Source organism: Nyctereutes procyonoides, unplaced genomic scaffold (genome assembly GCF_905146905.1).
Source record: "Nyctereutes procyonoides isolate TBG_1078 unplaced genomic scaffold, NYPRO_anot_genome, whole genome shotgun sequence".
In the NCBI taxonomy this organism is placed as follows: domain Eukaryota; kingdom Metazoa; phylum Chordata; class Mammalia; order Carnivora; family Canidae; genus Nyctereutes; species Nyctereutes procyonoides.
Genome location: NW_026575140.1, coordinates 64,685,136 through 64,698,100, shown reverse-complemented (window position 1 = coordinate 64,698,100; position 12,965 = coordinate 64,685,136). Strand labels below are relative to the sequence as shown.

At 39.8% G+C, this 12,965-nt stretch overlaps 1 protein-coding gene across 3 annotated transcripts in view; it reads left to right on the top strand.

Annotated features, from left to right (window-relative positions):
• Positions 1–2,382, top strand: part of ALKBH8 (alkB homolog 8, tRNA methyltransferase) — a 55,979-nt gene extending 53,597 nt beyond the window's left edge. For all 3 annotated transcript variants that reach the window (XM_055306765.1, XM_055306764.1, XM_055306766.1), the window contains 2 exons: positions 381–530; positions 1,436–2,382. In XM_055306765.1, coding sequence (XP_055162740.1) covers positions 381–530; positions 1,436–1,984 — 699 coding nt within the window. In that variant the 3' untranslated portion in view covers positions 1,985–2,382. The remainder of the gene's footprint in view (positions 1–380; positions 531–1,435) is intronic.
• The last annotated feature ends 10,583 nt before the right edge of the window (positions 2,383–12,965 follow it).

The following is a 12,965-nucleotide window of genomic DNA, read 5'->3' as shown; positions in this document are numbered from 1 at the left end:
AAAATCTGAAGGTCTGTGTTTATGGGATAATTTCCATTTTTATATGCATGATACTACAAAAAGATCTAGATTCTGGTTGGTGATCCACTGGGATGCCAGTTAGGAAGGACTTCCTGTTTCCACCTTTGCCATCTTTACTCTAGTCCTTTTGTTTCCATTCAGTAATTTGAGTTCAGTTTGATGCCTGTGAGGACTAGCAACACTGCCCTGTAAGCACATGATCTGACCTTGTGCCAGCTGCAGGAGCAGAAAATCACAACCTTGCACCGTTTCACAATGTGAAATCTAATAACTTATACTAATGAATAAACCCATTGCTTGTAATTTCTCTTGACATTTAAACAGGATATTATGCAATTCTTTCTTTTTCTCTATTACAGATTGGTTGTGATCGGAGCCAGAAACTAGTGGACATCTGCAGAGAGCGGTGTTTCCAGGCCCTTGTCTGTGACGCGCTGGCAGTGCCCCTGTGCAGTGGGTCCTGTGACGCCTGCATCTCCATTGCTGTGATTCACCATTTTTCAACAGCAGTGAGTATTGCCTCTCTCTCCAAGAACCTATAGCTAAGGTGATGAAAGATGTTTGTGGAAGTGACCGCAGTGGACCTGATTTTAGTTTTTCTTTTCTTCCTTCCCATTCTCTTTCTTGTCATCCTGAGGTTTGTTCCCTCTGATGAGAAGGCATGTGGCCTGGAGAGGGGCTGCAGGGCAGTGGTGCTCCCGCAGAAGCCCGTGGACTCCATCCTTGGGCTACCCTGAGTCTTCTCATCTTCTCCTGGCTTCCCCGCATGCAGGGTCCCTACATTTCAGCTGTCCGGGCTGTGGGGGCTCAGCAACCTTGGGCTTCCTGCCCACTCCCTTGGCCTCCAAGCTCCTCTGTTTCCCCTCCGCCTTCCTCAGCTCCTTGCTTGCCTCCCTAATGGTTGGGTTCCCTTCTTTCCCATCCTTCCCTTTTTTCAAAATTCAGGTATTTAGCTGGTGGTAGTCTGCTACTCATGCTTTTAATTAGCCACATATGTTTCTAATTTTAAAATAAGTGAATTAAATGTTTTACATTTTTCTTACAAGAAGAAAAAGAATCTAATTTTTCCTGTGTGTCAGTGGTTTCTCCCCTAATCTAAGCAGTAATTTTATAGATTGCCCTGTGCTGGCATCACCTGATGACCTAAAGTGAATTCAGAATGAAATCAAGAAGAAAACCCTCCATGTCTATTTTATTAATGCAAATAAAAATGTTCTTTTCCCTGTTTCTTTAATACCTTCTTCCCTTCAATCACAGAACAGAATTTTCTTATTTTTTTCTTTTGTGTTTTATATTTTGTTAGACTTTATGGGCTGTTCATCCTAATTAAAAACAGCCCTCTCGTCGGTTATACTATCCTGTTTCCTCTCCGTATCTCCTCTTGGTTGATAAAGGACAATGTATTTTCTACCAGGAGCGTAGAGTGGCGGCTCTCCAAGAACTTGTTCGGCTCCTGAGACCTGGTGGGCAGGCACTTGTTTACGTCTGGGCAATGGAACAAGAATATAATAAGAAGAAATCCAAGTATCTTCGAGAAAATAGAATTAGCCAAGGAAAGGAAGAGGGGACCAGCAGTGATACAGCCATGCCAGAGTTGCTGGTGGAGCAGGTGCCTAATGTAGGTAGTCGAGACTCCGAGTGCTGTGTCTCCTCCGTTACTGACCTCCCGGAGGGAGGGCATAAGGCAAGGACAGTCACTAATGCTAAGCTGCCTGTTCATACGAATAGGACCTCCTTTCCTTCTCAAGACTTGCTGGTTCCCTGGCACCATCAGGGAAACCCTGGAGAAGGCAAGCCTGGGCATCCAGCTGGAGCCCATGACCCAGGCCCTGTGTTTCACCGATACTACCACGTGTTCTGTGAGGGAGAGCTGGAAGCCGCCTGCCAGACTCTGAACAGTGTCAGCATCCTGCAGAGCTACTATGATCAGGGCAACTGGTGTGTGATTCTTCAAAAGGTCTGATTGTCTCTGTGAACATAGATACAGGGAAGAAATGCTCAGTTTGTTTTTTAAAAGGAGATGAGATTTACTGTCTTTTTCATTAAAGAGAGAACTTGTGGAAAAGTGCCAAAGGAGACCGCCTGAGAGAAATTTGGGAGTAGAGATTAATTAGGATGCATCCAGGCTGCTACTACGCTGACTTCCTTTTATCCATAAAAGTGGACTTCTCCTAAATGAGGAGGAACGGGGATGGTTTGTAAAAGTGATTGAAGTAGTCTGTGACTATTTGGGATCCCGGAGTGAGAATACAGTATTTTGAAGATAAACTTTTTTTGCTATAAATGTTACTAATTGAACTAAATCATGTAGAGTCTTGGTGATGTAATCATATAACATTTTAATAAAGAAAATATTCTTGGTCAGTAGAGAATTGTCTGTGAAGTTTTTTTTTTTTAAGATTTTTTTTTATTTATTCATGAGAGACACAGAGAGAGGCAGAGATATAGGCAGAGGAAGGAGAAGCAGGCTCTGTGCAGGGAGCCTGATACAGGACTCGATCCCAGGACTCCAGGATCATGCCCTGAGCCAAAGATAGATGCTTAACCGCTGAGCCACCCAGGCATCCTGTTTGTGAAGTTTTATCTTTGATTGTGAACTCTGTAAAATCACAGATGATAACCATTCTGTGCCCTCACCTCACAGGGCTTGGCATATTGTAGGTGCTCAGTAAAATTTTAGTCCATCAGATAATAATTATACCTTAGTAGGAACTTCATCCAACAGATACTCATTGAACCCCTCCTATATATTAGTTACTATTTTAAGCACTGGTTGTGGAGCAGTGAACAGAAGCTCTTGCCCTCCTGGAATTTACATTGTAGAAGGAGGACAAACGATAAGCAAAGAAATAGATACTATGTGCTAGGTAGTGATAAATGCCATGGGGAAAATGCAAAATGGAGTGAGAGGTTGTACCTAAGAACAGAAGATTTATATTTAAGGGGCTGAGATAACCACTAATCCTGAGTAGTTTATTACCAAGAATTCATTGGTCTCCCAAATGCGTTCACTGGGTGCTACAGGCAACCCCAGTATGCTCTTGTACTAACTCCTTTGTTTAAATAGCTAAAGTAAAAATTGTCAGCCAGACCTAATTATGCCCATATAGTCAAAGCCATCATGTCACTGTTGGGTATTTCTAGTTGATTCACAGTTTGTTCCAGTCTGGGTGCGATCAGCAGTTTTTACTTACAAATATGTCATAGTTACTCTGTTAACTTAGGTCAAGTTTCTAGGAGGAACAAAGGTAGAAAGTTAAGCATAGGTCAAATGATCATGTGGAAAGGAAAGTACTTCTGTAAATAACTGCCAGCATGCATTGCCTTTATAGTCATAATGCTTAAGACAACTTTGAGAGAAATTGCTTTCCACGAATGATGATGCCCAGATGATTGTATCTCTTGTTACTGTTTGTGATAAGTTGTTTTCAAGCATCAACATTCCAGAAACCAGAAGTGATCAATAGGTGTTAGGTGAGACAATGGTTATAATTATAATTGTTATAATTGTTCCCTCCAGATGAATTTATAAGGTTTATGATATGGAAAGAAAAAATATGGGGCTAAAAAGCAGTTTTAATCTGATAGAAATTCTAGGACTTCACATCGTAATTTGAGTTCAGCTCATGCTAATAAATTTTAGTATATGTACTGCCAAAGTGAGCACTCATGCTAATAAATTTTAAACTCTAGATGGAATAGATGATTTTTCAAGGAAGATGAAAATACCAAAATTAATTGGAGAACAGATAGAAAATAGCATAGGAATTCAAAACTTTGGCTCTTGAATCAGATTTAAAGTTGAACTCTTGGTCTCCCCCCTTTTTTTTTTTTTTTTAAGCTGTGGGACTCTGGACAAATTCCCTGATTTTTTACATGCTTCGGTTGTTTCAGCTATAAAGTTGGAAGAGTTGTTATGAAATTAGCTGAAATAATACTTACAGAGCTCTTGAGTGCTATAAGAATATAGTAAGCATTTGGGAAAAATGTCTATTACAGTTAACTCCCAAAAAAGCCCACAGGAGTTTAGGTATTGAATAATGTCAAATCTAATTTAATTGTGTAATAAAAACCTATTTTTTACTGATTTTTTGGGGGGGAATGTTGTTTGTTTGCTTATAAGTTGCAACAGATATATCAAAATTTCCCATTATGATTATGAATTTCTCTATTTGTCCTAGGTCTCAATAATAACAAGGCCATCAGTAGTAGAGTGAGTAAATAATGGTCAGTTCATTGTTACTGCATAAGCGATGAAAGTGAATAAACTCCTTACAAGGTACATTATGAATGGATCTCAGAAACCTAATACTGGATCAGAGAAGCCATTCATGGAGTAATAACTATACGATTCCTGCAGAGTTCAGGTGTGTCTCTTAAGACCACCTTCGCTTCTGTTGCCAATTGTACATTCAGAGGCTCCCCAGAGCACTCTCAGGTTTGATAATTTGCTAGAAGGGCTCACAGAACTCATGGAAACTGCTACACTAATGATCATTGTTTATTTCAGCAGAAGGATACAGATTACAGCCAGCCAAGAGAAGTGAAATGGCACCATTGACCATGGGAGTTACATGCGTGGAACTCCCAGTCATCCTCTCCCAGTGAAATTTGGATGGAGCTGACCTCTCCCAGAAACAATACATGACAAATACACATGGAGTGTTGCCAACCAGGGAGGCTCACCTGAGGCTCACTGTTCAGATTTTTAATGGAAGGCTTATCTGCATGGACATGGCTAACTACCAATGCTGCTAACCTTTAACCTCCGGCTGCTCTGGAGGTCAGGATGAAAACCACTTGGCCTGAGGCCCCCAGGTAAACAGATGCTTAGCAGGCAGGATATTGCAAGGGCTTAGATAAAATCTCCCAGGGCCTAAGGAAAAGGTCAGACCCCCTTTTGGATAAGGTTTAACTCTACTATGCAGTTTTCTTGAGGCGAGAGTTTAAAAACAAGCAATAGTATACTTTTACAAGCCTGGATAATAGTGAACTTTTTAATTTAAATTTTTTAAGAGTGAACTTTTGAAAAGAAGGAACAAATGGACCTTTGGAGTGTTCACAGGGTTCTTTCTCTGGGCACCCTTTACATGGGTGCTTCCTTTGTGTTAATTCACAAACATATTGAGTATGTGATAAGACCTTTTAAATTTTTTTTTTGTGATAAGACCTTTTGATTTGTATACCTTTATGTGTAATATAAACTTCAAAATTAAAACAATTTGGGGGCTCCTGGCTGGCTCAGTCAGTTAAGTGTCTGGCTCTTAGTTTTGGGTCAGGTCATGATCTTAGGGTTGTGGGATTGAACACCGGGTCGGACTCTCTGCTCACAGCATGGAATCTGCTTCTCCCTTCCTGTATCCCTCCCTCGTTTACACTCTCCTCTCTAATAACTAAATAACCAAATAACTAACTAAATAAATAAATCTTTTCAAAAAGAATTTAAAACAACTTATAAAAGAAAGTTCTAAATACACAAATGTTTTCAATATATTCTTATGTCATCTTTTTTTTTAAGATTTTATTTATTCATGAGAGACACACAGAGGCAGAGACACAGGCAGAGAGAGAAGCAGGCTCCCTGCGGGGAGCTCGATACGGGACTCAATCGCAGGACCCCAGGATCACAACCTGAGCCAAAGGCAGATGCTCAACCACTGAGCCATGCAGGTGCCCCTTTATGTCAGCTTCTATAAGGTATAATTTACATATAACATTCACCGATTTTAAGTGTACAGTTTGATGAGTTTTGACTCATTGCAATGAATAGTCATATAATCATTCACACCATCAAGATAGAGAACATTTCCATCACCCCATGAAGCTCCTTCTGCCCCTTTTCAATTAGTTCTCTCCTTATAGTCAAGACTGATCTGCTTTCTATTGCTGTACTTTTGCCTTTTCTAGAATTTCTGGAATCATACACTTGTAGACTTTTATGTCTCTTTTTTTTCCATTCAAGACAATACTTTTGAGATTCACCTTTGTTCTTTCATATATCAATAGTTTGTTTCTTTTATTGCTAAGTAGTATTCTATCATAAAAATTTATCACAATCTCTTTATCATTTCACCAGATGATAGACATTTGGACTATTTCCAGGTCAGAACTTATAACTTTTTTAAGGCTGCTATGAACATTTAGGAGTGCATTTTTGGGGCTCCTGGGTGGTTCAGTTGGTTAAGCATCTGCCTTCAGCTCAGGTCCTGAGATTGAGTCTTGCATCGGGCTCCCTGCTCAGTGGGGAATCTGCTTCTCCCTTTCCCTTTGCCCATCCCCCTCTTCATGCTCTCTCTCTCCCTCTCTCTCTCAAATAAATAAAATCTTTAGGAGTGTGTTTTTGCATCTACATATATTTTCATTTCTCATGAGTAAACACCTCAGAGATGAATCCTGAGTCATATGGTAAGCGTATGTTTAACTTTATAAGACGCTAGCAAACTGTCTTCCAGAGTGGCTGTCCCAGTTTGATAGCCCATGAGCAATGTTTGAGAGCTCCAGTTACTCCCCATCCTTGCCAACACCTGTATTATCAGTCGTTTTAATTAGCTCTTCTACTGTGTATGTGTAATAGTATCTTTCCATATTTTTAATTTGCATTTCCCTAAACACAAGTGATGTGGGGCATTTTTACATTATTTGCTATTTGTATATATTCATGGGTGAAAGTTGGTTCAAATCTATCAATTTTTAAAAATTGAGTTGTCTTCTCTTGAGTAAGTTATATAAGTTATGTGTGTTCTAGATAAAAAGTGCTTTATAATTCACATATTTTACAAGTATTTTCTCCCAGTCTGTGACTTACCTTTTATTTTCTTAGCAATGTCTTTGGAAGAGAGCGCATGTTAAATTTTGATGAAACCCAATTTATCTATTATTTTTTAATATTATAAGGTTGTCCTTTTTGTGTTCTGTTTAAGAAATTTTTGCCCAACTCAAATCACTTAAGATTTTCTCTGACATAGTCATCTAGAAGTTTCATGGCTTTAGTCCTTACATTTAAGTCTATGATCCATTTCAAATTAATTTTTGTATACATGTTAAGGATTGGCTTACTTTTTTTGGATGTCAGTGTCCAGTTCCAACATCATTTCAAAAGACTATTTAATTTTTTTTCCAAGTGAATTGCTTGCCACCTTTTTGGAAAACCAATTGGACATACAGATATGGATATATTTCGGCATAGTTTTTTTTTTTTTTATCTGTGTATCTGTTTTTATACTAATATTTCACTGTTTTGGCTGCCATAGCTTCATGATAAGTTTTGGAATCAGGTTTCCAACTTTGTTCTTTTTTTTAAATAATAAATTTATTTTTTATTGGTGTTCAATTTGCCAACATACAGAATAACACCCAGTGCTCATCCCGTCAAGTGCCCCCCTCAGTACCCGTCACCCACTCACCCCCACCCCCTGCCCTCCTCCCCTTCCACCACCCACAGCTCATTTCCCAGAGTTAGGAGTCTTTATGTTCTGTCTCCCTTTCTGATATTTCCTACCCATTTCTTCTCCCTTCCCTTCTATTATTTATATTCCCCAAATGAATGAGAACATATAATGTTTGTCCTTCTCCGACTGACTTCTTTCACTCAGCATAATACCCTCCAGTTCCATCCATGTTGAAGCAAATGGTGGGTATTTGTCATTTCTAATGGCTGAGTAATATTCCATTGTATACATAAACCACATCTTCTTTATCCATTCATCTTTCGATGGACACCGAGGCTCCTTCCACAGTTTGGCTACTGTGGACATTGCTGCTAGAAACATCGGGGTGCAGGTGTCCCGGCGTTTCATTGCATCTGTATCTTTGAGGGTAAATCCCCAACAGTGCAATTGCTGGGTCGTAAGGCAGGTCTATTTTTAACTCTTTGAGGAACCTCCACACAGTTTTCCAGAGTGGCTGCACCATTTCACATTCCCACCAACAGTGTAAGAGGGTTCCCTTTTCTCCGCATCCTCTCCAACATTTTTGGTTTCCTGCCTTGTTAATTTTCCCCATTCTCACTGGTGTGAGGTGGTATCTCATTGTGGTTTTGATTTGTATTTCCCTGATGGCACCGATACCAAAAGATTGGGATTGTCCCCTGCGTATTCTCAGACCATAATGCCTTGAAATTAGAACTAAATCGCAACAAGAAGTTTGGAAGGACTTCAAACACGGAGGTTAAGAGCCATCCTGCTAAAAGATGAAAGGGTCAACCAGGAAATTAAGGAAGAATTACAAAGATTCATGGAAACTAATGAGAATGAAGATACAACCATTCAAAATCTTTGGGATGCAGCAAAAGCAGTCCTAAGGGGGAAATACATTGCAATACAAGCATCCATTCAAAAACTGGAAAGAACTCAAATACAAAAGCTAACCTTATACCTAAAGGAGCTAGAGAAAAAAACAGCAAATAGATCCTACACCCAGCAGAAGAGAGTTAATCAAGATTCGAGCAGAACTCAACGAAATCGAGACCAGAAGAACTGTGGAACAGATCAACAAAACCAGGAGTTGGTTCTTTGAAAGAATTAATAAGATAGATAAACCATTAGCCAGCCTTATTAAAAAGTAAAGAGAGAAGACTCAAATTAATAAAATCATGAGTGAGAAAGGAGAGATCACTACCAACACCAAGGAAATACAAACGATTTTAAAAACATTATGAACAGCTATACGCCAATAAATTAGGCAATCTAGAAGAAATGGACATATTTCTGGAAAGCCACAAATTACCAAAACTGGAACAGGAAGAAATAGAAAACCTGAACAGGCCAATAAACCAGGGAGGAAGTTGAAGCAGTCATCAAAAACCTCCCAAGACACAAAAGTCCAGGGCCAGATGGCTTCCCAGGGGAATTCTATCAAATGTTTAAAGAAGAAACCATACCTATTCTACTAAAGCTGTTTGGAAAGATAGAAAGAGATGTAGTACTTCCAAATTTGTTCTATGAGGCCAGCATCACCTTAATTCCAAAACCAGACAAAGACCCCACCAAAAAGGAGAATTATAGACCAATATCCCTGATGAACACGGATGGAAAAATTCTCAACTTTGTTCTTTTATGCACTTAATCACAACTTCAAAACACACAAAACAGAATGATATAAGTAAGGGCAGGAAACATAGACAAATCTGTAATTAGAGGTGGAAGTTTCAGTGATTGACAGAACAAGTACCTAGAAAATCAGTAAGGGTAGAACAGACTCGAACAACACAACCAACTTAACCTTACTGACATTTATAGAACAGTCCAGCCAACGACAGCAGAATACACAAGAATCTTTACTGAGAAAGACTTTTCTTCAAGGTCATAAAACAAGACTTGATAATTAAAAAGGATCCAAGTCATACAAAATATACTCTCTGGCCACACTGGAAATAACCCATAGATTTGCAAGAATTCAAAAGGGAAAATAGAAAGTATTTTGAACTGAATGAAAATCATGACGTAGCAAAATGTGTGCAGGAAAACAAAAAAACACAGCAGGCCTGACATTGCTATCCTTAGAAAGACCTACTTAGAAGGTTGGCCCTTGGCTGGTATCCATGAATTTGGATTTTGGTGTGTGTGGGGGGGCAGTGGCAGCACATTCCCACTGCCCTGATAAGATCAGCTCCCTGTGCCTGAAGTGTTTATACAGATATGGTGGTTTATGCTTAGCACCTTCCTTCTGAAAGTCTAGAGTTTGGGTACAGGCCAGGCAGAGAGTGCCTACGTGATCAGCTCTCAGTAAAAAATGTGGGCACTGAGTCCCTAGCTTTCATGGTTGGCAGCATTTTATGCCTGGGGAATTAGGCATGTCCAATGTGACTTTACTGGGAGAGGACTGTTGGAAACTTCTGCCCAGTTTCCTCTGGACTTCATCCTGTGTGCCTTTCCCTTTGATGACTGATATATTTTACTACAATAAATCTTAGCCCTGAATACAATGATATGCTCAGTCCTGTGAGTCCTAGTGAATTGCTGAACCTGGGAATCAGCTTGGGGACTCCCAACACATTACGGAAGTAGTGCTCACAGGGAAATATATAGCACTAAGTAAATGCCTACGTTAGAAAAGAAAGGTCTCAAAAGAAGAACCTCAACTTTCTTCTTAAACAAGAAAAAGAAGAACAAATGAAATGCACAGGTTGCAGAGGAAAGGAAGTGATACAGATCAAAGCAGAAATCAATGACAGAAAAAAAAACAATAGAAATTATTAGTGAAACCAAAAACATGTTCTTGGAGACCAATAAAATTGATAAAATTGATCTCCTTCTCAACAGACTGAGTTGACCAGGGAGAGAATTCCACAAATTTTATAATTGGAAAATTTGATTAATAAAACATGTTAAGGTAGATTCTCATGAACCCATTTTTTAAAGACTGATGGTGGAAAGAAGTTTATTATTCCATTAATAATGCTTTTTTCCCCCCAGAACTGTTTGCAGTAGGATTACTTCAAATGAGAACCCAATGTAATAAAGGAGTGTTTCTATCATCCACTGAGGAAAATAAGACACAGTTTCTGTATGAAAGAGGTATGATCTTAGCCAGTTCCTAAATATGTTTAAAGATTGTGTTTGAGAATTGGAGATTCCAGATAAAGCAAGTAAAGCCACATTGATTGACTATAATGATAAAAATTCTTAAAATGTATTATTTATTCTTTTTGCTACTTTGCATATCTCTTTAGTCCTTGACACTTAAAAAAAAGAGAGGTTCTTTCTTTGCATTATTCCTTTCATTGCTTTTCTGCTTTGGAATGGCCACAGTGGCTGTCTAAGTCAGGAGTTTACTAAGTGTTTCCATTGTTCTTACCAAGAGCCTTAAGTCAGCCTCCTGAATGTTTTCCACTCACAGTGGGCAGAGAATGTATTAGCTCCCACTTCTGGCCTCTTCTTGATTCCCAGCTTCATCTCTGTATTTTGTCTTCCCTTGAAGATGAAGAGGAGTATTCAAGGTACAGTCTTCCTGGCCTTCTCCTAAAAGAACCTTCTTTAGTTGAAGTCTTGATCTTGCCATAAAAGAATTCCCATATGGAAAGAGTGAAGGCACAAGATGATTTCCAATTAGCTTTTGCAGTTATGACCCTATCATGTTGAAGAATTATCATGTTTCAGTTAATGAGAGAAAGAACCTGAAGTTTTAGCAGAGAGTGTTATAGTGTGACTCATAATTCTTCCCTCTGCTGTTTGTTTGGTCAGATTTGAATGAAAATATCTGGGGACTGAGGGTAGGGATTATTTGGTTAGAAATATTAGCTCCCCGAATGTGGCTTCAAAACCTTATTTATAGTATGGAAGCTACTCTATTCAAATCAGCACTGGATAAGATAGGACAAATGTATAAGAATAATAATGGAGCTCTGATCTGGCTCGAATCATATTTTATATACTCTAGGAATTATAGCCAGATCTTTGAAAATTAGATGTGAAGAGCAGAGTATGGTGGAACTCTGTGCCTGCTTTACTTTTTAGGGTCTACCTTGCTGAACACTCTTCCCTGGTGTCCTTCTGACCTGAGGCAAATTGGTTTAGTGGTTCTAGAAAGAATAAAGCGTTTTTAAGTCAGACATGGATTTGAAACCAAACTCCACTACTTACCAGCTGTAGGACCCTGGGGAAATGTGCATCTGTAAAGAGAGGCTAATAATACTCACCTTTCAAGGTGTTGGGTAGATTATGTGAGATTACATGTAAAGTACTGCCAGCACTTCATTACATCCTAGATGGTTATGTTCCTTCCCCCATCTTTTGCCTAATTGCATCCCTGAGAGCAAATCTGTCTTTCACCTTTTCTAATCTGTGTGTTTGTGGTGGGAGGAGGGATTCAGTTCGACATAGGCATTAATTACCTGATTAATTCAATGCATGTTTATTGTGTGCTTACTAGTGCCAGGTACTATTTTAAATAGTGAATGCATCTAGGAACGTAAAGAGATCCTATGCCCATGGGACTTACAGTCTAGTTGGAGGGAGTGATACATGTGTGGTGGGACAGACGATAAGCAATAAATCTAAGTAACCCACATATTATGTTAAAAAGGGATGTTTTTTTCCTCCACAGAGAAAAGGAGAAGAGCAGAAAAAGAGGTTTAAGGTGGGTTCTGTTTGTTTTTTAAAAAAGATTTTATTTATGTATTTTTAAGTAATCTCTGCACCCAACGTGGGGCTCGAACTCACAACCCTGAGAATGAGAGCCCCACACTCCATGGACTGAGCCAGCCTGGGTTCATCTTTAAAAGGGTGGTCAGAAAAAAAATAAAAAATAAAATAATAAAAGGGTGGTCAGGATGGTTGTCTGTGAGAAGAGGAGGAGCTAAGTGTGTACTTGTCTGGGAAAGAGCCTTCCAGACAGAGGAAGAGACCAACGCAAAAGCAAAAGTGCCTGGAGGCTGGTGTGGCTGGAGCCGACTGCATGAGAGCTGGTGGAGGTGAGGGCAGAGGGTGGTTTGGGAAAGGAGGTAGACCACGCAGGATGTGCTGGAAAGTCTGCAGTTTTTTCTATCAGACGGTGAGCTATTTGAGTGGTTCTGAGTGGATAAGCAATGTGTGGAGACTAGAGAAGATGATGAGGGTGGAAGCAGGGATGCCAGCTGGAAGGCCCTGGCCATCATCAGGATGGGAGATGATGACTGGCTTGCCACAGCGTGGTGGCAGTGGAGGTGGCTTTAGGATATGTAATCTGAAGGTAGGAGTATCAGCATTGGTGACGGGTTTGAGTGGGGTGTAGGGGAGCAGGAGATGCCAGCAATGCCCCCAAACTTGGGAGAGTGGAGCTGCCCCACAGTTATCTGGATCTGTCCTGGTGGGCTTTATCCTTCAGTTCAGATGCAGTTTTGCTTTGCTCTGTTCTTCCCTTCATTGCTTTCAGGCACAGGTCCATCATGGTGCTGTCTTAAGCTCGTCCTCCTGGTAATACATCTACAGATAAATCCAGCAGGTACTTTAAGCTCAGGCCACACTCCC